The sequence below is a fragment of the Punctularia strigosozonata genome, assembly GCF_000264995.1.
Source record: "Punctularia strigosozonata HHB-11173 SS5 unplaced genomic scaffold PUNSTscaffold_2, whole genome shotgun sequence".
NCBI classification, from domain to species: domain Eukaryota; kingdom Fungi; phylum Basidiomycota; class Agaricomycetes; order Corticiales; family Punctulariaceae; genus Punctularia; species Punctularia strigosozonata.
In genome coordinates this window covers 1,915,005-1,941,419 of record NW_006767434.1, presented here as the reverse complement: position 1 = coordinate 1,941,419, position 26,415 = coordinate 1,915,005, and the positions used below count along the sequence as shown (strand labels likewise).

At 54.1% G+C, this 26,415-nt stretch overlaps 10 protein-coding genes across 10 annotated transcripts; 5 read left to right on the top strand and 5 right to left on the bottom strand.

Moving 5' to 3' along the window:
• The first annotated feature begins 1,131 nt into the window (after nt 1-1,131).
• Nucleotides 1,132-3,597, top strand: PUNSTDRAFT_82086 (peptidyl-prolyl cis-trans isomerase). The gene is made up of 11 exons (XM_007380244.1): nt 1,132-1,285; nt 1,337-1,439; nt 1,491-1,687; nt 1,740-1,827; nt 1,878-1,983; nt 2,031-2,177; nt 2,235-2,565; nt 2,618-2,733; nt 2,781-2,896; nt 2,950-3,306; nt 3,356-3,597. The coding sequence occupies exons 1-11, from the start codon at nt 1,240-1,242 to the stop codon at nt 3,570-3,572; spliced, it is 1,824 nt and encodes a 607-aa protein (XP_007380306.1). The 5' UTR covers nt 1,132-1,239; the 3' UTR covers nt 3,573-3,597.
• A 229-nt stretch (nt 3,598-3,826) lies between these two features.
• On the bottom strand, nt 3,827-4,621 carry PUNSTDRAFT_34993 (uncharacterized protein; the record flags this gene model as incomplete). Its single annotated transcript, XM_007380243.1, has 2 exons — nt 3,827-4,481; nt 4,545-4,621. Coding segments are annotated over 2 exons (732 nt in total), but the record flags the coding sequence as incomplete, so codon positions are not given.
• Nucleotides 4,622-4,977: 356 nt separating this feature from the next.
• On the top strand, nt 4,978-5,706 carry PUNSTDRAFT_60770 (uncharacterized protein; the record flags this gene model as incomplete). The annotated part of the gene is made up of 3 exons (XM_007380242.1): nt 4,978-5,080; nt 5,131-5,230; nt 5,292-5,706. 3 exons carry the CDS (start codon nt 4,978-4,980, stop codon nt 5,704-5,706), a joined length of 618 nt encoding a protein of 205 aa, XP_007380304.1.
• Nucleotides 5,707-5,979: 273 nt separating this feature from the next.
• PUNSTDRAFT_111132 (uncharacterized protein) lies at nt 5,980-7,383 on the bottom strand (the record flags this gene model as incomplete). Its single annotated transcript, XM_007380241.1, has 10 exons — nt 5,980-6,125; nt 6,183-6,244; nt 6,300-6,426; nt 6,481-6,539; nt 6,603-6,676; nt 6,729-6,782; nt 6,836-6,929; nt 6,981-7,067; nt 7,118-7,253; nt 7,308-7,383. The coding sequence occupies 10 exons, from the start codon at nt 7,381-7,383 to the stop codon at nt 5,980-5,982; spliced, it is 915 nt and encodes a 304-aa protein (XP_007380303.1).
• A 1,845-nt stretch (nt 7,384-9,228) lies between these two features.
• On the top strand, nt 9,229-11,139 carry PUNSTDRAFT_82082 (ERG4/ERG24 ergosterol biosynthesis protein). The gene is made up of 8 exons (XM_007380240.1): nt 9,229-9,673; nt 9,733-9,947; nt 10,004-10,213; nt 10,265-10,322; nt 10,386-10,568; nt 10,627-10,758; nt 10,817-10,901; nt 10,960-11,139. Exons 1-8 carry the CDS (start codon nt 9,316-9,318, stop codon nt 11,024-11,026), a joined length of 1,308 nt encoding a protein of 435 aa, XP_007380302.1. The 5' UTR covers nt 9,229-9,315; the 3' UTR covers nt 11,027-11,139.
• Nucleotides 11,140-11,193: 54 nt separating this feature from the next.
• On the bottom strand, nt 11,194-12,968 carry PUNSTDRAFT_141353 (VAMP-associated protein). The gene is made up of 6 exons (XM_007380239.1): nt 12,882-12,968; nt 12,661-12,752; nt 12,551-12,611; nt 12,377-12,492; nt 12,177-12,320; nt 11,194-12,125 (listed from the first exon to the last, which is right to left on the bottom strand). The coding sequence occupies exons 1-6, from the start codon at nt 12,922-12,924 to the stop codon at nt 11,490-11,492; spliced, it is 1,092 nt and encodes a 363-aa protein (XP_007380301.1). The 5' UTR covers nt 12,925-12,968; the 3' UTR covers nt 11,194-11,489.
• Nucleotides 12,969-13,135: 167 nt separating this feature from the next.
• Nucleotides 13,136-18,042, bottom strand: PUNSTDRAFT_118448 (P-loop containing nucleoside triphosphate hydrolase protein). Its single transcript, XM_007380238.1, has 14 exons — nt 17,721-18,042; nt 17,501-17,669; nt 17,278-17,451; nt 17,045-17,228; nt 16,776-16,990; nt 16,596-16,718; nt 15,837-16,538; nt 15,314-15,787; nt 14,506-15,254; nt 14,393-14,449; nt 13,778-14,333; nt 13,538-13,721; nt 13,388-13,481; nt 13,136-13,331 (listed from the first exon to the last, which is right to left on the bottom strand). The coding sequence occupies exons 1-14, from the start codon at nt 17,985-17,987 to the stop codon at nt 13,311-13,313; spliced, it is 3,969 nt and encodes a 1,322-aa protein (XP_007380300.1). The 5' UTR covers nt 17,988-18,042; the 3' UTR covers nt 13,136-13,310.
• A 2,891-nt stretch (nt 18,043-20,933) lies between these two features.
• On the top strand, nt 20,934-23,311 carry PUNSTDRAFT_82073 (Pkinase-domain-containing protein). The gene is made up of 9 exons (XM_007380237.1): nt 20,934-21,204; nt 21,261-21,431; nt 21,484-21,589; nt 21,640-21,931; nt 21,981-22,306; nt 22,360-22,520; nt 22,572-22,646; nt 22,709-23,050; nt 23,101-23,311. Exons 1-9 carry the CDS (start codon nt 21,048-21,050, stop codon nt 23,133-23,135), a joined length of 1,665 nt encoding a protein of 554 aa, XP_007380299.1. The 5' UTR covers nt 20,934-21,047; the 3' UTR covers nt 23,136-23,311.
• A 1-nt stretch (nt 23,312) lies between these two features.
• Nucleotides 23,313-24,684, bottom strand: PUNSTDRAFT_97564 (uncharacterized protein). The gene is made up of 7 exons (XM_007380236.1): nt 24,485-24,684; nt 24,401-24,434; nt 24,303-24,351; nt 23,986-24,249; nt 23,741-23,929; nt 23,501-23,678; nt 23,313-23,442 (listed from the first exon to the last, which is right to left on the bottom strand). The coding sequence occupies exons 1-7, from the start codon at nt 24,642-24,644 to the stop codon at nt 23,408-23,410; spliced, it is 909 nt and encodes a 302-aa protein (XP_007380298.1). The 5' UTR covers nt 24,645-24,684; the 3' UTR covers nt 23,313-23,407.
• Nucleotides 24,685-24,791: 107 nt separating this feature from the next.
• Nucleotides 24,792-26,020, top strand: PUNSTDRAFT_130977 (PQ-loop-domain-containing protein; the record flags this gene model as incomplete). Its single annotated transcript, XM_007380235.1, has 7 exons — nt 24,792-24,815; nt 24,878-24,903; nt 24,963-25,125; nt 25,187-25,535; nt 25,597-25,815; nt 25,873-25,904; nt 25,958-26,020. 7 exons carry the CDS (start codon nt 24,792-24,794, stop codon nt 26,018-26,020), a joined length of 876 nt encoding a protein of 291 aa, XP_007380297.1.
• Nucleotides 26,021-26,415: the final 395 nt, after the last annotated feature.

The following is a 26,415-nucleotide window of genomic DNA, read 5'->3' as shown; positions in this document are numbered from 1 at the left end:
TATATGCGGATTAGGGGGAGAGTCAAATTCTGTCCCCACAAGTCCGTCGTCCGGTGGGTGACATCGATGCGGGGAGTAGTGAGAGTCCAAGCATAGTAACACCTGATAGACGTCTAATGGGACGCATGACAGGAAAGTAGCCTGGTCGGGAGACTGCGGAACGTAAGACACCGGGTACTCCAGGAGTAGTCCGGCGAGAGGAATGAGTGTCTGTGTCCCGTTGTGCAAGATCGCCTGTACGTTGATTGAGTTGCGTGGATCGCAGTCACCGTCGTTGAGCGTAGAGATGACTGATCGAAGCGCATGCAGCACATCATGCGGCGGCGGGATCTGCATGACCATAAATCAGTTCCAGAACTCCTATTGCGTACCGTGGAACATGGTAATGATCTCGTACGATTATTGGAGGGTCCTTCAGGGAGATGAAAAAGGGCCACAATGAGGTGCTCATGTTGGCTTCAGTGGCGGGAGAATAAGGCGGATTTTGGCGGGAGAGAATCTCTGCTGCTAGTTTCGTGTTCACGACAAATGACTGTTCGAGGTCATCGTGGAATATATGCCCAATGCAACATGCAAAGCAGAGATGCTATAGCACAGCTCAGGATGGGAAACGGCAGTACAGTACTCGGCACTAACCTGCTTTATACGGTTAAGGAGGTCGTCGATGGCATTACGTTCAGGCTCTTGAGTGGGCAGCACATCGACGAGATACGCGGCCCTATACAAGTGATCTCGCAGTCAACATAAACATGGCCCGGTCGTATATAATACGTCGCGATAATACCGTATTCCGAGTACCACCAGAGCTACGTCCGTGCTGAATCTCATACATTGGACCTGTTTCATACGACGAAGCCTAGGAATCTTTTGCGATTCTTGCTGTATAAATATGTTCACTGCATGTAGATCGTCCAAGACCATGATAAATTAGAGGTCATCCAAGTTCAACAGCAAGTTTCAGTGATACTTCGGAAGGGCAAAGCCTGAGGAGAGAAAATCAGGACTGCCTCCAACTCGTTCACTGCCACCACCAGCCACGCGACTGGCATAGCTGGACATTGCCTCTCGCGTTGCCCCCGCTTCAACTGTTTGACGTCTCGTCCTAATTCTATTGCCATGTCCAACGACGAACAAGATGGCGCTACCCTCGGAAAACGCGCTCGCGAAGAGGAAGAGACTAGCCCGCAACGCGACGTTCCCGTCAAGGACGAGTCGGACGACGACGACGACGTCGGACCTATGCCCCAGCCTGCGGGAGACGGCGCGGTAAAGAAGAAACGCAAGGGTGTGTTTTTCCGATATGCATTGATGTTGCCCATGGCTTATATTCCCTCAGTACTTCCGCACGAGAAGTTATACTTGGAACACCTCCCTAGCGCAGACAGATACTATAAAAGTTTCATGCACAGAGAGGTCATAAACTTCTGTGTAATGACGAAGTAAGCCTATGTAGTCGCGGTGTGTCACAACAAGCGCTGACGAATGCACAGAACCGAATTCCTCATTACGACCTCCGTGGACGGGCATTTGAAGTTTTGGAAGAAGCAAGAGTCGGGAATCGAGTTCGTAAAGCACTACCGCGCCCACCTTACGCAGATCGTGGCCGTGTCTGCCAGTGTGGATGGTCAGCTCTTTGCGAGCGCAGCCGACGATGGTAGCGTGAAAGTTTTCGACGTGGGGAACTTCGGTGCGCTGGCCTTCGCAATACAATGCAGGCAGCATCATCTGACAATGCGTAGACATGATCAACATGATAAATCTGCCCTACATCCCGCATGCGTGCTGCTGGGTGCATCGACGTGGCCAAGCTCAAGGTCTGCTAGCAGTGTACGTTCATTGGATAACCTCGTGCTCAGTTCCTGTTAATGATTGTGCAGATCTGAACAGAACTCAGGCATTGTCCGTATATACGATGGCAGAGGCGACGGAACGCCCCTCGAGACCCTGGATAAACTGCACCGCTTCCCCGTTCATGTGATGACTGTGGGTAGGCTTCTCTCGACCTGAATACGCAAGCTGATGCACTGTAGTACAACGACCGATATGACACGGTCATCTCAGCAGATGAGGAAGGTTTCGTCGAATACTGGAGGCCGTCTGAACCCTTTGAGCCTCCCAAGAGCGTTCCCGGACTCTGGTCTTTCAAAAGCTCTACCGATCTCTACGAGTTCAAGAAGGTAATTCCTAGCCTGTCAGACAAACCCAGCCACACTGACGTGATCGAACCCTTTTAGTCCAAGTCAACTCCTACTTGTATCACACTTTCCCCGGACATGAACTCGTTTGCCACTTTCTCCCTACCAGACCGTCAAATTAGGATATTCTCCTTCCTGTCGGGCAAGCTCACACGCAAATACGATGAGTCTCTGACAGCTATCCAAGAGATGCAGCAAGCAGGGACGGCGGTTTACAAGGTGGAAGACATGGAGTTTGGACGGAGGTTGGCAGTCGAGAAGGAACTGGACTTACCGGGCCCCGATGGCAAGATCCCTGGGAGATGGATCAACGTCGTATGGGACGAAAGTGGTGCAATGCTGCTGTACCCGACGTTGCTCGGAATCAAAGGTATGCAATGTGTGATATGACAACAATGACAGAGACTGACGAGTGACATCAGTGGTCAACACAGTGACAAATCGTGTAGTACGCCTGCTAGGCAAGGATGAGACTGTGCGATGGATGAATCTCGCATTGTATCAAGGTGCACCCGCAAAGAAAGGTCTCACGACAACGGTATGCACCCTCGGCTCTTGTTTAGACGTTCCTGATGATGCTCGCAGGCGATGGCTGCCTCTGCCAACCCACTCCTTGCAGAGAAAGGAGTTCGTGACCCTACCTTGTTCTGCACTGGCTACAAGCGCCAGAGATTCTATATCTTCAGCCGATCAGAGCCTGAGTGAGTACTGGTGACTGGAGGCGGTCCTTTGCGTTGACCACAAACCACATCAGGGATGAGAAGTCGGACGATCGTGACGTCTTTAACGAGAAGCCCACCAGAGACGAGCTCACTATCGCTTCCAACGCTCCTGCTGCTCGCAACGGACCTTCGCCCCTGGCGAACAGTGCCACCATCCACACAACTCTCGGTGATATCCACATTCGTTTGTTCCCACAACAAGCGCCAAAAGCGGTGGAGAACTTCGTCGGACACTCCAGGAGTGGCTATTTCGAAGGCGTCATCTTCCATCGTGTGATACCCAAATTCATGATTCAGACTGGCGACCCGCTTGGAGATGGTACAGGTGGAACGAGTATATGGGGACACGAGTTCGAGGACGAATTTTCTGACGATCTCAAGCATGACAGGTCTGTGTTGTTGCCTTGTCATTCTAGACAATCTGCTGATATCGTACAGACCTTACGCAGTTAGTATGGCCAACGCGGGTCCAGGGACGAATGGATCACAGTTCTTCATCACTACGAACGCCACGCCTTGGTTGGACAGGAAGCATACAATATTCGGACGCGTGCTCTCCGGTATGGAGACCGTTCATGCCATTGAGAACGTTAAGACCAACAAACTAGACAAACCCTACGAGGACATCAAAATTATCAACATCGATGTCGAATAATACTATGTAATAGGAACATAATTTCTGCACATGCTCCTGTGTGGATTGTTTGCATCGTGAAGACAACAATAGCCTTGAGCTCGGTATATCAGAGTCTGTATCCTTTACTTTCTCTGTAGGACACCCGAAGGGCATATGTAGCAATGTCGGTGCTGCAGAGCAAAGGCCTGGGCTTTTTTCACGGAAGGTAGAACACATGATACGTATCAATCACGTTCACATCACGAAGCGTACTCTGAACCCTCATCGAAGACTGCATACTCATTGAGCGCGTCCATGAACTTACCCCAGAATCCACCGTTCCAGCATCGAACATTCTCCCATTCCTCGCCGCCGAGGGCCTGCCTGATCCACACCAACCAAGCCGCGAGGAACAAGTCCGAAAAACTGGCCGTGATACCCATGACATGCTGGCTTCCCTGTCCGTTTTTCTTGATCACGTCCGCGATCCTCGTGAACCCGGCTTCAACCTTAGCCCATTGCTCGGTGCGCGTCTCGGCTGTCGAAATCTCTTCCAATCTGCATCCGTATACCTTCTCGCGGGTAGGCCGGAAGTATTCTTGACTGCGCGGGCGGAGTAGTTGATACGTAGGGAACATCATGTTGTCGATGAGCTCGCCAATAGCCACCTCTTTCACCGTATCTGTGAACGCCCATTGCAGGCCGCGAGTTCCCGGAGGGAAAAGCGGGGGTCGAACGGGGTAGGTATCGTCGAGGTATTCGGCGATAGCCCACGAATCCGAGATGACCTTCCCTGTCAATGGGTCTTGTATAACGGGTAGGGTGTACGACGGCGAACCATCCCTGATTCCTGTCGGCGGTGCGCCGATTTTTTTGCAGACGTCGGCGATGTCAGGGAATTCAACCCATATGGTCTTGAATGGGAGACCCTTGAACGCGAGCGCATACCTACGGTTAGTGTATCAGGAACAACATATTGACCATCGATGCCGTCGAGTCTTGTCCACGCACCTTATTTTCCATGTATTAGGACTCCATGCACGCTCTTCCGCCGTCAACCTTTGGGCAGTTATGTCGTAGAAGATAATCTCGTTGGACATCGGTCCCTCGGTCCCTGTGTTTACCGGGGGTGAATGCGAGCTCCAGCGACTTGTGAACCGCGATATCAAGCAACGGGTGCGGAAAAGAACATGGGATGTTCAGGCCGCAGAGATCCAGATTGTCAATCGCTTCCCATGTAGATAGACCAATTCGCGGACTGCCTTCGAGGATTCATGATGAACGCTGAGAAACGCTGGCATAAGTACATAACCTTAACCCTGCGTAATCCGCTCGTAGTCGTGGCACGACCGCATGTTGACCGGAACTTCCATCACATTCCTATAATCTAGCTTGCTCTTTGGGTGTCTAGTTCGAAGGTTGCCGACTCTCCTGAGACGATATAATGGCATCAACTATTGTTACGGGCTCGGAAACACTCCGCAAAAGGCTCCCGTTTCGGTTCAAGACGGATGACCAGGATGAAGATCCCATTCTCGACGAACAAGGTCCGGCTCTCGCGTCGCAGTGCTGTCTCCACGGATACATATTTCCACAGAGCAGGAGGAGGTGATAAACAGCATCCAGACTGAAAACAGCCGGAGAAACGATCAGTATACGTTGATGTACCAGCTCACGCTGGGCCTGTCAGGCTTCTTGTGCGTGTTGCTGATTACACTTGCTTTGATATGCGCTTATTTCGATATCATCTCATGCTAGGCATTTGGTCTACCTCTTCTCTCCCAATACGGACAGTCCGTTAGCGCCTTTCCTATCGTCCGATCCGTCTCGAACGCAATGGTCCAAGCCCTCCATCGCCGTGTTTGTTCTCTTCCAGGTCACGCTCCACGCCGGCTTCGGCCTTCTATTCCTCACCAGACACGAGGAGGAGTGGCTGACCGAGCGAGGCGTGATACCTCTTCCAATGTCGTTGTCATATCGCAGATTGCTCATATGCAGCGCAATTATACCGTCCCTCAGCTTTCTGGCAGGCAGGGATTGGGCGACGGTGATTTGGTGGTGTACGGCGGGGGTCATGGGGATGTTTGGCCAGACGTTGAGGAAATGGATGTCCCAAGGCGACCAGAAGATTCAGCGGCTGGAGGAGCTGCGATATGTTGCCCCCGGGGCGTGATCAGTCGCCTTCTTGCTGATCCTCACAGAGGGAAGATGTGTTGTATCTATATGTTTTCACCAGCTACAATGCATGCGCATGTTGTGTGAGCCACGCCCGTTGCAGAGTTGATTAATGTTTAGCTCGTTGTGACGAACTCTACAGCTACAGGAGGTAATGTTATAGTCAAGCTGCCATGAGAATAAGTAATAGGATCCTGCAAGCAGGAACGTCCGGTGGACGAATAGAAAGGAAGGATAACAAAGAAGGATTGTACAGCGATGAACGAATAAGTTAAACGATGACCACCGGCTTTTCCGGGATGCTGCTAGAATCTGACCACTTGTCTTGCTCTTGCGAGTTCTTGGGCTTCGACCAGAAGCACCAAACGTGCATAACGTCTCGTTGCGTGCCAAAGACAAGGAACACGACGAGCCCGACTGGAAGAGTGGCGGTTGATGAGCCACGGGCAGACCGACGAATACAACAGGACCTACTCGAAGCAGCGTACATGTCGGGGAAAACGCTTTGGGGGCTGAATATCATCACTGCGCTCACGCTGTGGCAAGGTAACGTCAGTGAGTATTCTCAATATAAGAAAACCGATCACTGACATCATGCCGAGGAGGACGTATACTCCGAAGACGAAAACACGGAGGAGGAAGTAATAGTCCAACCCCGAAGACATGCCGGCGCGCTTCAACGCTTGCCAGTTGCGCCAGAGAGTCACGCCAAGATGTACTAGAGCTCTTTGTCAGTGTTCAACTCTGGGATGAATGGCGTGATGCAGCGTACTTTCAAAGCCCAGCGTAATCAAGCAAACCAAAGCCTGGAAACCTTCAAGGGAGCTCGAGCTGATATACAAGAAGTCCGGTTATGGCTGTATCCTCAACGTAAGGGAGGAGAGAGATGCGTACAACGGGTCGAATTCGATGGAGCAGTAGAAGAAGCGGCGGTCGCGGCTTACCCGATCGGGCATGTGGACTGAGAGCTGTATAGACGACTCAGCTGATCGTGATTCCTCGGATTGAAGCGTTACTCACAGCCCCTGCGGCTATCGTGAAGACGGTCATGGCGAAGTAGGGTGCCGCAACCATCTAACGCGGACGCTTGAACGCGGCTCAGATCATAGGCAACAGTATATACGTACGGCGTACTTCAGGGCCGGCGTAGTAGGAACTTTGCCCAGTCTCTTGAACGTGAACCAGATGTTCAAGACGAGCATCGAGATCGAGACCGCCCATCTGTACAATGATGAGGGTTTGGGCAGTGATAATCATAGAAATTATACGTACGCCGCTGTGAGGCCGTTGAGGAGTGATAATTGGGCGATGCAAAGGGTTTGGCTGGGCTGGGGCCCCGTCGTCTTCCCAGCATATAGCCTACCGAGACTTCAGCAGCGCTTCGGCAATATTGAAGAAGCAGCACCCACAAGAAGCAGCTGACAATGTCAGTGAAGATGAAGATGATCACGACATTTATGAGCGTCGCATGTCGGACAGCCGTCTTCGAGAAGAGGAACGTCCCTGCCAATAGCGGCAGGAGGAAATGGCCCGGGAGGATCTGCACTGTGGACGACGTGAATCCTCGTCATATACACGGACGCGTCGCATGTTGCGCACGAAACAGATAGATGTCCAGCCAAGTCGTGGCACTGGCCCCGAGTTCTTGGGCGTTCGCTCGTTTGACGACAGTCATGATTTCCGGATCCGATTATCGCGAAGTTTCCAAGGCAAAGGTGGGGTGTTTTCGAACCGTGAAAACGAAAGATTCTAGCGAGTCCTGCCGCACGAACACAAAAAGCAGCGATGGATCACCGAGCCAGGGCGGTCAAGAATGAAGTCAACCAGGACCTGAAGTCAGGGAAGGGCAACGGCGGGAAAGGATAAGGGCGGGTTGTCCTGGACCCGAGAACTCGAGGGACTTTGCAGATTTCGAGCACGACGGATCGACACGGCGCCGACGTTCCATCATGATGGGTGTATCATGATCAACGGTATCTGGGGCCGAGACGTAGGTGTGTGCGGCGGTGTTCATGCCTCGTACTGCTTGGTACTCAGTACTCAGTCCTGACGTCGGCTACATTGTAGGCAGCGCCCCATAGAATGCAATGGGACGGGCCCACGGCTGCGCATAAGTACGCGGTCACTGGTCGACCTCGGTCCTACGCGTTGCCACCGCCCGCTGTGGCGATGTGTGTACCTTTAGCCACCTTTCCGTGACCTCCTTCGCGCGATCACAAAAATCACCTTTTCCATTGCCATCCCGTCTGCATCTGTGTCCAAACATGTATCTGGGGCGCCATGCTCGATTCGGACCCCTCCAAACTCTCGCCATCTGACTATCTGGACCCGTTGCGATCCAGTGAGATGTCTGAACCGAGTCGATACAGACACGCCGTCTCTAAGTAGCAGAGGAAGACATGGCTACGGTTTCCATTCGGATATGGCCACTGGCGATCACCACGCGGGCCTGTTTCGACGAAAGCAAACAAGCGGCCGCCACTTTCAGTATGCCAATATTATGCCACTCCCGAGCAGCTCTCTCAGTAGTGGCAGCGGCCATGGAACGCGCTCGATTTCATGAGGTTTCTCGTCGCCATCCGTCCGAATCCGTCATAGCTACACCTCCATAGTGCGGCCGCTCGTGTTTTCACGCTCACTGTCTACAATACTGGCCCTGACTTGTTAGGATCGCGACTATCGAAGGGCCCGCGGCATTGCTCACCTCTAGACGCCATCCACCATCTCATATCAGTGGCTTCTCCCTCGCACCACCTAGGCGGCCAGTTCACGGAGCTTATCTAGGCCCAACCTGAAATGCGCCACGTTATGCTCCCCGGCGTGGCAAGTTGATGGACATCGCTGCACGGATCTCTGCGACACGATCACTTTCAGCTCTCTGAGTCTGATTGTTGCCGAGCTTGGTTAGATGTGCGCCCACTGTCCTACACGCCAGCACGGCGGTCATCTCGCAACCTTGTCAATCCGAAGACCCTTACAGACCCGTTGTATCCAATTGACCAAGAACGACGATGGTTCCTGCAGAAGCTCTTCGCGTTTCCGAACCGCGTTCTCCTCGTAACAATCTGCATTACCTCGTGTCTCATCCAGAGCTGTCATCCACAGCCAGCTTGCCTAGAGCGAGATATAGCATTTCCGTTCCGCCAGCAGGCCCCTCGCGCGTTACGTTCGTCATCAATATCAGTGCTATAATAGACTTAACCGCCTTGCAATGGAATCGCAGCGCGGTTTTCGTGTTGCGTATTTAGCGTGACTGTATCTTTGTTGTCAGCCTCGGGGCGACCAGCATGATATCGTTTTCTGGAGCGATGCAGAGCGTGAATGGGCTATTTTCTCGAGATGATCGTACGAGTACCGCAAGCAGCAGATGACCTCCCGGCGGCGGCGCGCGTGAGACGCGTCGTCGGTAGGTAGTCTTTTGTTGACACGCCTCTGCCTCCCTCAGCCATTCAGCTTGCACAGGCTTGCACATACACTCACGACCTCCGGGATCGACTGCGGGTAACTAACTACCTGCGCAGCAAACCTGGTCGTACGACTGGTCTTCGCAAACGACGATATAGCTGAGGCTCACAGCCTAAGCTTGGACCTTGCATTCGTCCCCAACATGGCTGTCGCGAAACAAGACACCTCCGAGCTGAACCCGAAAACTCGTGGCTACGAATTCTTCGGGCCCCCAGGCGCGCTGTTCGTCACACTCAGCGTGCCGCTCACGACCTACGGTCTGTACTACACCTGTTCCGAGACCTCCGGCGGCTGCCCTCCGCCGCTCTCTCTGCTACCCTTGCGTTTCTTGGACGCGGTAGGCGACGTCGAGTTCTGGAAGAGCCTATGGGATACGAAGGCTGCGGCTATCTACTTTGGCTGGTATGCATTCTGCGTGCTCGCCTGGGCGATCATACCCGGGGACTGGGTTGAGGGCGTGACGATGCGGAACGGGGAGAAGAAGAAGTACAAAATCAACGGTGTGTTGGCCTCTCACAATATCTAGTACTATCCAGTGTGATTCATAGAGCGTTGTCAGCATTCTCGACCTTCCTGTTCGCGATGGGCATCACCGCCGGTATAATTTGGCGATTCGGAGCTGGCTCATTCACCTTCTTCTACGAACGCTGGATTGGCTTCTGCACTGCCGCTCTCCTGAACTCAGCCATTCAAGCTGTCTACGTTTACCTCGCGTCCTTCCGGTCAGGCAAGCTGCTGGCGCTAGGGGGAAACACGGGAAACGTGATTTACGACGTACGTTACGAGCCACAGTCCACGTCGTCTTTTGAAACCTTACACGATGCCGATAGTTCTTCATTGGCCGGGAACTGAACCCATCCATCGGTTCCTTCGACATCAAGTCCTTCAACGAGTTACGCCCGGGTTTGATCCTATGGGTCCTCATCGATATCAGCATGGCTTGCGAACAGGCTGTAAGGAACGGAGGCAGGATTACGGACTCGATGTGGCTCGTGCTGCTGTTCCAGATCGGCTACGTTGCGGATGGTCTCTACAACGAGGTATATTCCGTAGCTCAGGAAGGAGAACACTGGTCCTGATAACCTGGATAGCCTGCGATCTTCACCACTATGGACATCACCACGGACGGCTTCGGCTTCATGTTGTCCGGTCAGTCATCTCCTAATGGCTTCCGGCGCAGGCCGGCGTTTGGCTGACGGAAACACTACGTAGTCGGCGATTTGCTTTGGGTGCCGTTTGTGTACTCGCTTCAAGCTCGTTACCTTGCGTTCAACCCCATCGAGCTCGGTCCTATCTGGACTGCCGCGATCTTCTTCGTGAACGCATTGGGATACTACATCTTCCGAGACGCGAACGGCGAAAAGAACGACTTCCGAAACGGCAGGAATCCGAAGAGTATGTGGTATCCTCGTCGCATCCACGCTCCTATTGTTGACGAACTCGTGATGCATAGATCTGAAGTACTTCACCACCGAAAGCGGCTCGAAGCTCCTCACCTCCGGATGGTGGGGTTTATCCAGGCATCCGAACTACTTCGGCGACCTGTTGATGGCGCTCGCGTGGTCATTGCCGACCGGCTTCAATAGTACGCCTTTCCTTTGAAGTCAGTTCACAGACCGCCACGTGTTGACTCCCTTCGATAGCACCCATCACGTATTTCTACGTGAGCTACTTCGCGGTGCTGCTCATGCACCGCCAGTTGCGCGACGACGAGAACTGCGAGAAAAAGTACGTCGCCCGTCATTTTTTGTCTTCGACGCGTTCGCTCATGCTCCTGCCTTGGTAGGTACGGCAAGGACTGGCACAAGTACAAGCAGCTGGTTCCTTACAGAATCATCCCCTATATCTACTAATCAATTGTCTCTTTTGGCTGGCGGCACGTTGAATTACTCTGGTTCCCTATTGTGTAATGCTGTCTGGTATTCGTAGCACGGACAATTGAATCGGTATCTAAGTTGCATCATCCCTCTCCTGGCCCGAACTGGCAATCATAGCACTACGGTTCTCACTTATATCATTGTACTCTGTCATCGATGCTGAGTGTACAGCTTTAACATTGAAAGCAAGGAGTTGCGTAGCCGGAAGGGCGAATCAACGCAGAAAACGAGTATTTAAGCTATGTACAGGGACGACAAGTTCGGTCGTACGTGCAGCGCTGAGCGCGCGGATATAGTTGGCGGTATCGCGTGAATATAGATAGATACCCTATTCGACACGGGGGAAGCGAGAAAAAACGCTGAAGAATACCTAGGAGTCCACAGGATATACAAAGCACCGTGCCAGGTGCCGATGAGATTTCATTCCCGCAAACGTTCGTCAAAAGAACATGTAGGTCGTCAAGAACACGCCGATTGCGATGGCGACGACAACCTGGAGCGGCACGCCCTCCGACTGCGAGAACACGGTCTCGACGTCCGTCCCGGTGGTCGTCGGCGCGTAACCCGTCTCGGTCTCGGGGTAATCCGTGCGCGTGTATTCGGTGCCACCATAACCCGTCTCGGTCTCGCCGGTGTACGTGCCTGCCATGGTGGTGCTCGTCATCGCGTCCGAAGGCCGGCGCGTCCTCCGGCGTAGCGTCGGCGCCTCGCTCGTGGGAGCGACGCTCGTGTCCGGCATCGAGGCGAGCAGCGCACGCATACGCTGCAGCTCCTGCTGCGCTTCGCTATACTTCTGGAGGAGCTCCTTGTACGCTTCTTCCGAGGGACTGCTGACCGAGGACTGGATAGGCATCGGCGGCTTGACAGGCGATGGCGGCTGCACAGGGGCGGCGTCGGCGTGCGTAACCTGGATGATAGGCGACGGCGGCTCGGGGTGGCGGGTCTCGTGCTCGTCCTCCGCCGGGGTCTTGGAACGCGCAATCACATCATCTATGTGCTCGTGTTCGATACTGAAGTCGGGGATGCCTTGCGTGCGGCCGTTCAATGAAGGTTGGCGAACAGTGGTATATTGACGCTGTAAGCTACTGTCAGAGGGAACCTGATCGTAGCTTGCACTGTGACCCACTGAATCTTCGCCGCCGCTCAAGACTGAGCCCATGTTAGTCTCGTCCTCCTCCTCGAGGGCCTGCCCTTCTGGGGGTAGGTACACGACTTTGATTTTGTGTTGGTGAACCTTGGTAGCTTCGCTGCTGTCGTCCGTCGAGTTCCACTGGAGCAGAACGGGGTCAGCTACGCTTCCTGAGATGGATTTACGGAGGGGTTTACGATTTCTTGTAGCGGCAGGGTCTCTTTATCGGGGGTGATGAACGTGCTCTGAATGAGGAACTTGTCCTTGCATTTGGCGGATAATGGAGGCTCTTCCTTCATAGCCTGCAGCATGACTGTTGATAACTCGTAAGTCGACCACGTCACGACAGGGCCGTCAGCGCAGGGACATACCCTGTACATCCAGGCTCTCTCCGGGTTCTATCCGGCCAGAATTGGGTCGCACGGAGTACAGCTAGGAGCGCAGTCAGTTCGTCCACTGCGACCGGGCACGTGCAACGTACTTTCGGAGCAGTCGTTTTAACCTTGAAGGCGATGGGCTGGTCATTGTGGTTGATGACGGTCAGGTTGCGCTTCACGGTCTGCGTTAGGGGGCCTATAATAGGTGTAAGCAAACGTGAATTGCAAATGACATATGTCGCCAAACGGGCGCCTTCAAGCCATGGAGCCCCGCATCATCCGGAAGCACAAACGAGCTACGGTGAACGGAGAGAACGGCACGCACGGTTGAAGCCCAGGGTCGTCGAGGGCTGCAGAGTGACAGACATGGTTGTACGAAGGAGAGGAGAGGAGGGGCGGGAGGGGGAGCAAGGAGATTACGGCTCGCCACGAGTTTTGTGGTCGCAGTGATGATGGCGGGTGCGCAGACCAACCTCGCGCTGGGCTCCGGCTCGCGCGAGGTGACGTTGCCTCGTGGTGCTCACCTGCCCGATCCGGAAACTCGCCACCACCCTCCACTCCCGCTCGTTCATGTAACGACCGTGAACAGGCGTATCATTACCCTATCCGACGTATGACACGGGTTGTAGGGGAGGTATAGAGCCCAAACAGACAAGTGGGGAGCGTAAACTACTAATAACGAGACCGATAACACCTCCATCCATGCCCAGCTGCATTAATATATTACAATTGCCAGATCACGTCGTGTCTATCATCATGCGGCCTTGCTGAGAGTCTGTGCGTCGGAGCCGGTCAGCGATCAGTGTTTCGAGATGGTGGCAACAGACGTACCTGTAACTGGACGTATTCATAGTAGTCGCCCTTCTTCGCTAATAACTGGTCGTGCGTGCCATACTCGCTCACCGTACCTTCCTTGATGAAGTAACTGGGTGAACGCCGTCAGGTCCAGACTCGTCATAGCCGTAAAGCAGGAGAACTCACATGCAGTCCGCGTTCTGGATGGTGGACAACCTATGGGCTATCGCAATGGTCGTCCGCCCCTTCGCCGCCTGGTCGAGCGCCGCTTGCACAACCTTCTCGGACTGCGAGTCAAGCGCAGACGTGGCCTCGTCCAAAAGCAGCACCTTCGGGTTGCGAAGCAGCGCACGAGCGATCGCAATACGTTCTATCAAAACGTGTCATTCCACATCTTTCATCTCAGCACCGCCGGAGTCCACTCACGTTTCTGACCCCCGGACAATTGCGAGCCCTTGCCTCCGACCTCGGTATCAAAGCCGTCCGGCAGGGACTGGATGAAATCCAGGATGTTCGCATTCCGGCACGCCTGTTCAATCTCCTCTTGAGTGACTTCCGCGTGGGGCTTGGTAGCTCCGAGGAGGATGTTGAACCGCACGGTTCCGGCATACAATGTCGGCTCCTGGGACACGAGGGCGATGTGCTTCCGGTACTCCTGGACGTTGAGCTCGGCGATGTCCTGCCCGTCTAGGTAGACGTGACCGGCGAGAGGATCGTAGAACCGCTCGACGAGCTGGATCGTCGTCGACTTGCCACATCCAGAAGCGCCGACAAGGGCGACGTATGTGCCGGGCTCGACGGTGAGATTCAGGCCGCGGAGGACACGTACTCCGGGGCGGGTCGGGTAACGGAAGTGAATGTCCTCAAAGCGGATCCGGCCCTGCACATCTTTGGGGACATTGCCCTCGGTCGACTCGGCGTCAATTTCCGGTCGCGAATCCAGAAGTCTGATGATGTCCGAACCAGCACCCTTGGCGGAAGACTAAGGGTTCGAAGAACCGGTTGAGAATCTCGACATCAGTACATCGGAGGAGGGCTTACCATATCCGGCACGAAGGAGAATACATTGCCAGCCTGAATGGCACCGAAGACCGTGCTCTGTAGTCGACATCGCATCAAGAAGGGTACTTATCAGATGGAAACATAAGACGTACCGTCAAGCCGATGAAGAAGTCGGTCGTCGAGAACTCAAGTTCCGAGACGAGACGCGAGCCATACCAGAAGGTGAGCGCGATGACATAGAACGACATAGACTGCGACAACGCGAACAGCAAGTTGCTCCAGATGGCGCTCCTGTTCGACTCCTCGAGGGGTCCCTGCAAACTCTGGCTGTAAAGGTCCGTGCAATCCTGCTCGCGGGTGAGCGACGCGACCGTCCGGATGGCGCCGGCAGCTTCGCAAGCAAGCTGAGCGGAATCCTCGTGCGCTCGCTTGTTCTTCTGATCCTTGAGCACAACGACGCGAAGACGAATGTAACCGGCGGACACCAGGAGCGGCATGCAAGCGAGACCAACGAGGCCAAGCTTCCAAGCGAAGATCAAACCGAGGATGAGACCAACTACAAGGGTTGCGAACGCCTGTACGATGGCACCGAGCGTCACGCCGGCGAGACCGTTGACCTTTTGCGGGTTGTCGCTGAGGGACGAGGTCAAGGCGCCGGTGCTGTTCTCGTCCTTGTCGAAGAACTCGATGTCCTGCCTGAGAATGGCCTTGAAGCTCAGAGAGCGCAACTTCGCGGTCAACGACGCAGCAGTTGAGGCGAACAGATAGTTTTGGAAGCCGACGGCGAAAGTCGACAAGATGGCGATGACGAAGAACCACAGAGCGTCACGGTCACCTCTTTCCCTACGAATATGCGGGTTCGGGTTCGAGAAGTTGCTGATCGCCTGAGCAAAGACAATACCTGCGGTAAACGACAAACCGTGAGCGAGACGGAAGTAAGGATCCGAACAGGACACGGACCGAAAGCTGGGTAAACGGCGCCGGTACAGCAAGCGGCGATGAATCCGAGACCGTACCACTTCCAGCCTTCGCGGTTGATGATACCCATGCGCTTGAACAGGTACGGGAGGGAGTAATCATCCTTGTGCTCCGAACCAGCCTTCTCCTTCTGGCGCTGCTCAATCAACTCGCTACCAAGAGACCGCCCGCTCTGCTTGCGTCCAAGAGGAATCTCCTCAGCAGCTTGTTGCTCCATTGTCTTCTCCTTGTCTCCCTCGATTGTCGACGACTCGCCGTCACCAGTGACATCCTTTTCGGCCTCCCGAGCTTCACGGAGTTTCTGCGCCGCGACAAGGCGAGAGTATGCGCCATCCTCGTTCTTGAGCAACTCCTGGTGCGTGCCCTTCTCGAGCACCACGCCGCCACCCATGACGTAAATGCAGTCGGCGTCCTTGATGGTGGAGAGACGGTGAGCAATCGTTATTGTGGTACGACCTGGAGCGGTATTAGTTTTCTCGGACAAAGACCAGCAGTGCTTGCGTACCTTCCGCAGCCTTGTCAAGAGCGTTCTGGACGATGCCCTCGGACTGAGTGTCAAGAGCACTAGTAGCCTCGTCCAAGAGCAGGATCTTGGGGTCGGAGACGATCGCGCGAGCAATCGCGATACGCTGCTTCTGACCACCAGACAACAGGAAACCGCGTTCGCCGACCATGGTGTCGTATCCGAGTGGCAGCTTAGTGATGAAGCCGTCCGCGTTCGCCTTGATGCACGCTTCCTTGATCAACTGATCCTTCTCCTCCTGCGAGGCGTGCTCATGTTTCGTGCCAATAAGACCGTGTGCGACATTGCCCTTGATCGTGGTTGCGAACAATGTCGGTTCCTGAGAGACCAGGCCGATCTGCGAGCGAAGCCACTTGAGGTTCAGCTCCTTGAGGTCGACGCCGTCAAGCTTGACAAAACCGGATAGCGGATCGTAGAAACGCTCGATGAGTCCGATGCAGGTGGATTTGCCACTTCCGGAAGCGCCGACGAGCGCGCAAGTCTTGCCGGCGGGGAAAGTAAGGTTCAAGTCCTTGACGATGGGAACGTTCGGGCGCGACGGGTAATTGAAGTAAACGTGCTCGAGTACTATCTCACCAACTACGTTCTCGGGCTTGAGGCCTCCGGGATCGGCCGAATCGATGGGAGGAATGCGGTCAATCGTGGCGTAGAGCTTAGCGGCCGCACCCCTTGCGTGAGTGATAGCTGTCACGGATTGCGTTAGCAGTCTGCCTTCAAAAAGAATTGTCACCATATGCTTACCTTGCATCTCGGGAGCAAGCAAAGCCAAGGAGAATGAACCGATGAGGATGGCGAAGAAGACATTGACGACCTGGCCAGCGTTCGCGTGGTGTTCATTAATGAGTGTAGTACCAAAGTCAAAGGCTGAGATAGCAAGTAGCGTTAGCAGACCTGAGATTATCGTTGTGGGCGGACACTCACCAAGGGCATATGAACTATATATAATGAAGAAGAAAACAGCCAACCCTCCACCCTGCCATCCGGCGGCCTTCATGTCCACGGTCCTGGCATTGTCAACGTGTTTGTCGTATATACCGCTGAGTATGGATTGCGTTCCGAAAGCCTGGGCTGTGCGGACAGTAGAGATGACTTCCTCGGCCACTGTGCCGCCTTCAGCGACATGCTTGAGCGAAAGCCTGGAAGGAGGTTCGTGAGCAGAAATAACGCGAAGAGCATGTATGCCAACATACTGCATGTATTTGGATACGAAACGGTTCATGGTGCCTCCCATGATGGCGATGCACGGAATGATACTTGTCAAGGCGAGGGCGAGACGCCAGTTACGGACATAGGCGAGTATGAAACCGGTGAAAAACGCCGCGATGAACATAATGACGAGTGCGACCTTCTCAGAGATGCCTTGTTGCACCAGATCTGCGAGTGAATCAGCTAATGAACCACCGGTCGTTGTCAGAGCACGTACGGGTATCCGTCTGAATACGGGTGGCGACTTCGCCGGCGCCGACGTTGTCGAAATAGGCGATGTCTTGACGCAGAACGGCCTGGAGGTAGCGCTCGCGTATCCGCTTGGCGTTGACCTCCCCGGTGTAGACCCAAACGACCATGTACACATAAGTTGCGACGAACATAGCAACACCTATCGGTGAAGGTGAGCGGAATTCGGTTTTTTTGTTTGATGCACTCACCAATGTAGACCAAGTAAGACGCATCGTTTGCCGCCGTATGCCGGAAATGTGACCGCGCTGCGGGGAACGCTGCCTTAGCCGTGGCATTACCGCTGTTGGCCTCGGCGAGGATGGTCTCGAAGCTGACGAAATCCTGGGTGAGGTTACCGAAGAGCAGACTCATCAACGGCTGCACCATCGGGTCAGCATCTTTCCCAAGAGAAGGAACAGGGACACGTACCTGAGCCGCTCCCGCTCCTGCCGCACAGACGAGACCAATCAAGTTGAGGACGAGCTCCGTCCTGGTGTGCAACCGGAAGAGGTCGGTGAACGAAACCGGTTTGATGTCCTCGACCTTGGGTTTGGCATCCTCAGCGGGGACCTCGACGTCCGCTTGCTTCTCGTTTTCAGGCTGAGGCTCGGGCTTGGGCCGTCGTGCAAAGAACCCCTTTTTCTTGCCCGACGACGGGGCCGCCTGCTTTTCGAGCGATCCGTTCGTGGAGGACATGGGCACAGCGACGGCGGTCCGCTGGGTTGTCCTGGGTATCGATGTTCGAGGGAAGGAGTAGAACAGATGGGATTCGCCACGGATGGACGTGAGGACGGATATACCTCCTTGTCGTCACCCCAGGCCCGGCTTAGTCAACTTGCTTATGTACCCCGTCTGCGTGCCTGGGTGGTGGGCGGATGTGGCGGTGCTTTGACGGACTCTTTTACCCGTCCGAGCCGAGCGAATCGACTCGTCCCCTCGGCGGGCGCTCCCTCAGCACGAATATAACGACGGCACGACCGTCCGCAGGCTACACAGAACCTCCGACGCCCCCGCTTCGCGCAGGAGTCAAGACCACTCTGAATCGCGGTCATTATCCAGCCGCAGCCACCCGCAGCACTCCAGCCAAGGTCTCAGAATGCCCACGCGGTGGCCTTTCAGCCGGTTCGCATCCGTGGCCTATCGGGAGATCCCATCTTTCCCGACAAATTCGGAGCATCTGATGATTTTTGGCCTCCGGGCTTGCTCCGGGCCGGGGAAATGGTTTGTGAAGGAGCGTCCCTGGAAACGACCAGAACGATACGCGTACGAACGATACGCGTACGCTCGGCCCTCCCTCAACATCCCATTTAGAAGATCGCGACACTTTCAGAACCTGCCTGCCTGCATCTGTCGAACGCGGGAAGCAAAGCACCTGAGAATATGTTCATGATCACGCCATCATGCATAGGCTAATCTTGGGCCAATCAGGCTCTCGGCAATTGACATCACCGCTAAAGCTACTCTAACTGTCGAAGCTCGGAGAACGTCAACGAGTGACTCGGGCTACGTATGACTCCCGTGTGGTGCGCTGTCGTCGCGACGTTATAGAAAGGCTACTAGCTATCCAGTATACTCGGAAATACGGTATCGAAAACGCGCGGGTGCGTATGTAGTCTGGCGTCGATAGCCAACGCTGATCAGGACTGCTGCCTCAAAAATGGCAATTTCGAGATCGCCCTGTACCTCTCGCCCTTCTGATTGCGGTCCAGTTTCAATGACTGTACGGGCGACGCTGCCCGCCGTCGGTCACTAGCTACGGATTCGCCTTGCATCCTCGGCAAAGGCGTTACGAACGACATTCTGGCGATCATCCCGATGTGCCCGGGTTTCGGTAAGATGCTGAGAGCGTCGACTCATCCCACTGTGGCATCAATATCTGCGCCTGTACTATCTTTCTCTGGATCGACTTCCTCACAGAATCGAGCCTTGATCTGACAAACCGATTCATATCCTGCCTCTGCGAACATGAGGCGCAGCCACGCCTACATACAATGGCAAGAAGCACCGGCATATGTGAACCTGCTTGCGCGGCCAGACGGCACGGAGGCATGTCCCCAGGTAGCTATAGGTTCTCGAACGTCTACGCCACATTCGAGGCAGATGTACTTCCTGCCGCGCGCATCAGTGATGGCCGGCGTTGCAGGAGCATTGGCACACGTTCCGACGCGATCACATACCGATGGGAACATTTACGGACACTGGTGCATGTTTACAGGAACTACGCAGGGTATGGCTCTGCCGACGATTCTCTGCATGAGCGGATACCACGGCCTGGCGTACCGACGACTGGAGGGCGAAGCACCCAACCTCTCCAAGGGCAACAGGTTACTGTGACATATATATACCAGTAAGTAGGTGTTACGGGAGGAGAGCAGACCGATGCTATCGCCTCGTAACTCGTCCATCGGATGATCGTCTAGACCATGATACTGCGTGCCCCATTTTTGGACGGGACTATAGGAGGAGCCATGGCCTAACAATAATTGGAAGCTCTTCCTGATCCACCTAGCCCATATAAAGCTTGCGGATAGCTGCAGGTGCGTTGTGTCATTGCATGAGAGAGATAGCACACAAAGCTGGCATAACAGAGTATGGCATATGATACGTCCCTGAGTAAAGAGATGGCACACAAAGTTGCCGTAACAGAACGGATAGCATATGATAATGAACGGCGAGGTTCGCTTGCGATTGCGGCAAATCAAGTTCGGCAACTTCGTAACACGTCCATCGTCTCACCTGGTTTAGTGTGGAAGGGAACAGCAAGTGCCCGTGGTATCTTATCACGTCACTGTCAACCTTGTGCATGTTGAGAGGACCAGGCTCCCGTTTATACCCAAGATGAACATGTACTGCACCTTCAAAAGGATCTAGCATGGGTGCATGTGCCAGTTAAAATCCCCCGCGCGAATCCAGGTATCCTTGCACTGGACGAGCATCCGGAAACACCTGCACAATTGACAGTTCCAGGCCGCGGTTCCGTTGATTTACACCCTCGACGCACCACGCCAGTGGCATTTCTCGCATGCTTGCGGTGGTAAAAGATCAAGATAACAATATAGCATAGTTTTCAGCGATAATGGCAGGCCATGCAGACCGCGCACTAGAGACATGGAAGCACCGTATTTGCATGCTGCATTCAGGCGCGTAGCTACTTAGCGCCCTGGCGTACGCCATGGATATGGCCTGCCGCATACAGTCCGAGATCAATGCGCATGATCTTTGATAGCTTCCACAGGCGCCGTCGTAGGAAGATGTCCCAACATAAACTTGAGTATCATGTCGAGGTCCACTGATATCGCTCAATGCGAGGGAGGTCAAGCGCTGACAGCGGAAGTAGGATATGTGATCCGGATCCACGAGTAGTCGGACGCGTCCGGCCGGGAGCGTAGGATAGTTTGGAATAGTGGGTCTATGGGTGAATCGGAGGATGCAAGATTTAGCGCACGCGTCAAGATGTATACGCAGAACGCTCACGGCAAAGTGAAGTGATCTGTTACTTAGCCTGACAGTGACATAGCGCCGACGGCTCGGAAGGGATTTGAGGCGGAGCTTCAAAAAGTCAAGTTCAGCGACAAGATCACGAACGGCGCGTTTTGAGACCCGATTCTAACGTAACTACAGCTTTTCCTCCTCTCTACGTGTCCGCACTCCGTTGGCAAGGCAAAGCAGGTCTTTGTCGAGCTCGAGCATCTGCTTCAAGGCCATTCAAGACCGTAATAGTCCCCATCGCTTGTCGACGTGCAACCTGTGCTCGCCATGTCTTGGAGATTAGGCAAGAGCAAGTCCAAGGCGTCCTCGGCAACCTTGAACGCAGAACAGCCTGACTCGCGTTCTGCGACGCCGACCCCGGGTAACTCTCGGGGAGCCCCTCAAGTCAAGCCCCGGAATGGAATGCTTACCATCCGGGTCCTCGGTGGGTCTTCTTCCTTCCACGCTACCCAGCTCACGAAGCTTATTTCTGCCGTCCAGACGCCGACGGGCTCGAACTTCCTGCGGGGACATCCGTTCCGTCGGATGTCGCATCGGCTCTTGCGTCGTCGAAGGCAAAGGTCGCCGAGGGCATCTCACCTTCCAGCGTGACGCAGCAACGTCTTGGACACAAGTCTAGGGGCGGGAACAGCAGCGTGCAGAGGACACAATGTGAGTGCTTCTGGGTGCTTTATCGCGCTCTCGCAATTTACCTCTTCCGTAGGCTGGTGGCTTCCCTACCTTGTGATGGAGTTCGAGGTCAACCAAATCCTTATTCACCCGCTTGGAGGCACACTGGCCAAGCCCGTCTACATGTACCCTGCCCACTTGTAGGTCGCGATTCAGTATTCGTGGTTGCTTCTCAACTTCTTCTTTCTAGCGATGTATCCCGCAACTCCGAGATATCTATCCAATGCTATCTCCGCAAGGAAGAGCCCAAGCGTGGAAGCGATGGTATGGCCGATGACATGGGAAAGAACGATATCTTCCTGGGCAGCGTCGTGTTCACCCCGGACTTCGACAACCACGGATCTCAGGATAAGTGGTACGATGTTCAAGGTGGCAAAGGTCGGATCCAAATTGGTGTCGCGTATCAACCGAGCTCAGGGCAGCCCATAAGTATCGATGATTTCGAGCTCATCACTGTCATCGGCAAGGGTAGTTTCGGCAAGGTGTGTACCTCACACAACCTCGTGAACTACTCTCATGATTAATATTCAGGTTATGCAAGTTCGCAAGCGCGACACCGGCCGTATCTACGCGCTGAAGACGATTCGCAAGGCGCACATCGTCGACAGAAACGAGATCACGCACACGCTTGCAGAACGCTTGGTGCTCGCCCGGATTAACAATCCCTTCATCGTGCCGCTGAAGTTCAGTTTCCAATCTGAACAAAAACTCTACCTCGTTCTCGCGTTTGTAAATGGCGGAGAGCTGTTCCATCACCTGCAACAGGAGCAACGCTTCAGCGAAGTCCGGAGTCGGTTCTACAGTGCAGAGCTTCTCCTGGCGCTCGAGCACTTGCATGAGCTCAACGTGGTTTATCGGTAAAACATATTCGAAGAGATTCCGCCGGCCCGACCTAACACACCGTTTACAGCGACCTGAAGCCGGAGAACATTCTCCTTGACTATACTGGCCACATCGCGCTCTGCGACTTCGGCCTGTGCAAACTCAACATGAAGGACGAAGACACGACCAACACATTCTGCGGCACTCCGGAGTATCTTGCACCGGAGATCCTAAACGGACAAGGATACAGTGAGTATCCAACATCGTCAGCTCTGTCAGTCGTGTTTAAACTCCTCTTAGACAAAACAATTGATTGGTGGACATTGGGTGTCTTGCTATACGAGATGCTCTCAGGGCTGCCACCGTTTTACGATGGTTCGTTCAGCCAAATTCGTCTCAGCGATCACCTTGCTCACTGAGGTCTCATCGTCAACCAGAGGTCACCGACAAGATGTACGAGAAGATCCTGCGTAACCCACTCCTTTTCGGGGACGAAATTGGCGCCGAGGCTCGCAGCGTCTTGACCGGTCTCATTACCCGCGACCCGACGCAACGACTCGGCGTCAATGGGGCCGACGAGATCAAGAAGCATCCCTTCTTCGCCAAGCATATTGACTTCAAGCTCCTGCTGGAAAAGAAGATTCATCCGCCATTCAAGCCGAGCGTTGCCAGCCCCGTGGATGTGTCCAACTTCGACACCGAGTTTACATCCGAGGCCCCTATGGACAGCTATGTGGAGGGAAGTCAGCTCTCGTCCACCGTACAAGCCCAGTTCGCAGGTTCGTCTTCATATCCACCTTTTGATGACATAAACTAACGTGCCTTGCAGGTTTCTCGTACAGTGCATCCAATTTCGCTGCCTGAGAAATTGCCGTAGCCCGCTAGATATATCGTATAATACCTCTTTCCCAAAGCTTACCTATAATTGGTTTACAACTAACCTGTCGTTGCATTGTCTGCCGTCTGTCGCTCGCTACTTTTCTGCTTTGGAACATGGGAATACACTGTACTTACGCGTGTCGATTGACATCACTGCTTCCATTTTGATGCTTTTGATTGATGTGAAAGCCCACCATATACGGAGTGGAGATGCGATTACTGAAACGATCATACGGGTGGTAGGTAGACAGTATTGATTACTCCTTCCTTGTGTTCCTCACGTCGCTGGTTACTTTAACGGCGGAGTGTCAAAGCTTGGTAGATGAGATAAAAGTGGAAGTAAGGCTTACCATCCAAAAGCAAGCTGCTCGAGTCGAGCATAACCTTGTTGCCCGACTGAGCAAGCTGGTCCGCGATTTCGCGAGCTGCCTCGAGCCGACGCAACTCGAGGAAACCCTTGTTTTTGCGCACCGCATCGCCGATGAGTTCTGCAGATTGTGCCTCACCCTCAGCGCGTACGATGATCGACTAAGAGGTTGAAGTCAGACTAATGGACGCAGCTCAGCAACGTCAGAGGTGACGCAACGCACCTGCTTCTCTTGGATGGCCTGGTCAACCAAGAAAGCCGCACGCAACGCAGTCTGCTGGGCCACCTGCTTGGCTTCGACAGCCCGCGTGAATTCGGGGGAGAAAGCGACGTGGGTGATAGAGACGTCATCGAGCACAATGTTGAACTTGAGCCCTCGTGCGGTGAGGTTGTCCCTCACAAGCCTCGACACCTATCGAGAATATGGTTCAACAAGAGTGTTGAATCGAGGCCCAAGGCAAGACTGACCTGTTCACGCTGAGTGATCAACTGACTCGCGTTGAACTGTGCAACGACGCTCTTCAGCACTTCGTTGACGATGGACGGCAGAACCCGCTCGTCGTAATCAGTGCCGAGCTCTCGGAAGATGGTAGGGAGTGCACGAGCATCTGGTCGCGAGAGTACACGGCAAGTGATGTTGACCATTTGCAGGTCTTTTGTGCCGGTTAGACTGGCGATATTCCGTGGCTTCGCGCGGATATCATAGATGATTGGCGTCTCGAACCATGGAAGCTGGAACTTTGCATTCAACCTCGGACTCGCGTGTTGCTAGGGTAAAGGCTCACCATGAGGTGGGTTCCTTCGGGATAGACATCAGGCTTGACACCGTGCAGCCTGGCATAGAATGTGAATGACTGTGCGCGTCATCAAGAGAGCGTCATACCGAGTGTACTTGATCGCTCGATGACCACCATCAACTACGCTTGCAATGAGCAACTAACTTCATAATTCCCGACAACCGACGCACCATTGAACAAACTAGCGTTCAGCAAAAGGCCGCCGCCAACGAGAGCGACGAGGAGACCCGTTCCGCCGAGGAGGCCTGGAGGAGGCCGCCCACCTCCGCCACCTCCTGACTTCTGCAATTGTTGCGCGAACCTCCGGAAAGCCTGCTGGGGGTCGTTCATGTTGCCAGTAGTACCAGTGAACTCGACGCCGTCAGCCGCGAAGGCTCTCCGGCACGGCAGCGCTCTCTGCGAAAGTGAGGTCACGTGTGGCTTCCCACTGCTTCGGCAATTTCCCGACCACTCTCCGTAGGCTTTTAACTTTCTACCATGAGTGAGACGTTGAGCAGCCTGGTCAGCCGCTCAAACATTCACAGAAGATAGATACGCAGTTCCATTGACTATATCTCCAAAAGCTCGGCTACATTTCCATCGCCTGTTGGTAGGCTCGTTGCTTTAACCGACTCGCGTCACGAAGTGCTAAATGCCATTCACTACCAGGATCGTGGTCTACTCACCGCAGATCATCGAAAATTACCGTCTCCAATCTGGGGAAGGCATCAGCATCGGATTTGTTATTATCTGGCTTCTTGGAGACTTGTTCAGCCTAGGGGGTGCTTTGCTCGCAAGGCTCATCCCCACAATTATCATCCTCGCGTTATATGTGAGTCCTATAACTCTATGGTGAGATCCTACTGGGCATCTGACGGCGATTGCCCCTATAGTATTCTATCTGCGACGTCGTCTTGCTCTTCCAGATTTACTACTATCGCTGGAAGGGCACCGCGAGATTTGAGAGATCCGACCCGGCCAGAGTCGCGGGTTTGTCCGAAAGAACAAACGAAGAAGCCCCCTTGCTGCCGCCTGAACATGCACACGAAGTCGAGAACAAACCCTCGCCCGCGCTCCAAACATGCGCGAAGTACGGAGCTGCGCTCCTAATCGTCTACGCCTCTGGGGCCGCCGCATGGTGGGTGAGCACGCGCATTAACACAGGCAAGCCGAGCACGAAACCCGGAGAAGTACTCGAGTGGCGTAGTCAGGTCATGGGCTGGATCAGCGCCGTCCTTTACCGTGGGTGCCCGGTTTGACGATGCCGGACCCGATATAGCTGACCTGAATGAAATGCTCCAAGTTGGAGCCCGGCTTCCACAGATCAGCGAGTTTATCCACTGCATGTCAACGTCGAAGCTGTCTAACGATGCCCCAGGGAAGAACTTTGTCACAAAGTGCGAAGGACTCTCGCCGGGACTGTTCATGTTCTCGATCTCTGGGAACACCACATATGCGTTGTCTATCATCGCGGCCTCGGTTGAGCCGCGGTATCTGATCGCGAACGCCAGCTGGCTTGCGGGTACGTACGTAAATCGTCGTCATTGACTACCTGCACTGAATGGTACTGGACTGCCAGGGAGTGGGCTGACTGTTTTCCTGGACGTCTTCGTGAGTGCTCATCAACATATGGAGGATATTGCTGATCGAGATTGGCTACGCAGGTCCTGGGCCAATTTTACTACTACCGTTCGACAGAGCAAGCGAGTGTGCGCGCCGAAACGTGAATATGACGGCAGTAGCTTCGGGGGGAAGTTTGCATAGAATTGTCGCCTTCCGTAATAGTCGAATGAAGCTGAAATCAGAAAGGGGGCGTGCCCGCCAAATGGGATTGAAATGAGCCCAGATAAGAACAGGATTACGACGGTGGCAGGTGGTGTGGGCGGTGAGAGCGGATGCTTGTCTTGCGCCTGCCTCGTTGCATCGTTTTACCTCCTCGTGTCATCGGATGCACACTGGCCATTCCACGTTTCGTCCACTCATCAAGCGAATTTGTACGTCTGACCGCTCTGAACGAACCATGCCCCCGGCCTCGTGCGTTTCCGAATCCCAACCGGGCCATAGCAAAGAACAGTCTTTATCGGCGGGCAATCCGGCCTTCGTATAAGACTCTGGCGTCCTC

Bases quoted from the DNA above. Each gene is read 5' to 3' on its own strand.
- PUNSTDRAFT_82086 (XM_007380244.1), top strand. From the start codon at position 1,240: ATGCCCCAGCCTGCGGGAGACGGCGCGGTAAAGAAGAAACGCAAGG. The intron at 1,286-1,336 runs GTGTGTTTTTCC...ATATTCCCTCAG, and splicing joins GGTAAAGAAGAAACGCAAGG to TACTTCCGCACGAGAAGTTA. The intron at 2,734-2,780 runs GTATGCACCCTC...TGATGCTCGCAG, and splicing joins AGAAAGGTCTCACGACAACG to GCGATGGCTGCCTCTGCCAA.
- PUNSTDRAFT_82073 (XM_007380237.1), top strand. From the start codon at position 21,048: ATGTCTTGGAGATTAGGCAAGAGCAAGTCCAAGGCGTCCTCGGCAACC. The intron at 21,590-21,639 runs GTAGGTCGCGAT...TCTTCTTTCTAG, and splicing joins TACATGTACCCTGCCCACTT to CGATGTATCCCGCAACTCCG. The intron at 23,051-23,100 runs GTTCGTCTTCAT...CGTGCCTTGCAG, and splicing joins CGTACAAGCCCAGTTCGCAG to GTTTCTCGTACAGTGCATCC.
- PUNSTDRAFT_118448 (XM_007380238.1), bottom strand. From the start codon at position 17,987: ATGTCCTCCACGAACGGATCGCTCGAAAAGCAGGCGGCCCCGTCGTCG. The intron at 16,539-16,595 runs GTAAGCATATGG...AATCCGTGACAG, and splicing joins GCTTGCTCCCGAGATGCAAG to CTATCACTCACGCAAGGGGT. The intron at 14,334-14,392 runs GTAAGCCCTCCT...TCGAACCCTTAG, and splicing joins TCTCCTTCGTGCCGGATATG to TCTTCCGCCAAGGGTGCTGG.
- PUNSTDRAFT_82082 (XM_007380240.1), top strand. From the start codon at position 9,316: ATGGCTGTCGCGAAACAAGACACCTCCGAGCTGAACCCGAAAACTCGT. The intron at 9,674-9,732 runs GTGTGTTGGCCT...GAGCGTTGTCAG, and splicing joins GAAGAAGTACAAAATCAACG to CATTCTCGACCTTCCTGTTC. The intron at 10,323-10,385 runs GTCAGTCATCTC...AACACTACGTAG, and splicing joins CTTCGGCTTCATGTTGTCCG to TCGGCGATTTGCTTTGGGTG.
- PUNSTDRAFT_141353 (XM_007380239.1), bottom strand. From the start codon at position 12,924: ATGTCTGTCACTCTGCAGCCCTCGACGACCCTGGGCTTCAACC. The intron at 12,753-12,881 runs GTGCGTGCCGTT...CACCTATTATAG, and splicing joins GACGACCCTGGGCTTCAACC to GCCCCCTAACGCAGACCGTG. The intron at 12,493-12,550 runs GTATGTCCCTGC...AGTTATCAACAG, and splicing joins AGAGAGCCTGGATGTACAGG to TCATGCTGCAGGCTATGAAG.
- PUNSTDRAFT_97564 (XM_007380236.1), bottom strand. From the start codon at position 24,644: ATGAACGACCCCCAGCAGGCTTTCCGGAGGTTCGCGCAACAATTGCAG. The intron at 23,679-23,740 runs GTGCGTTGCGTC...TCAACCTCTTAG, and splicing joins AGGCCATCCAAGAGAAGCAG to TCGATCATCGTACGCGCTGA. The intron at 23,443-23,500 runs GTAAGCCTTACT...CCGCCGTTAAAG, and splicing joins GAGCAGCTTGCTTTTGGATG to TAACCAGCGACGTGAGGAAC.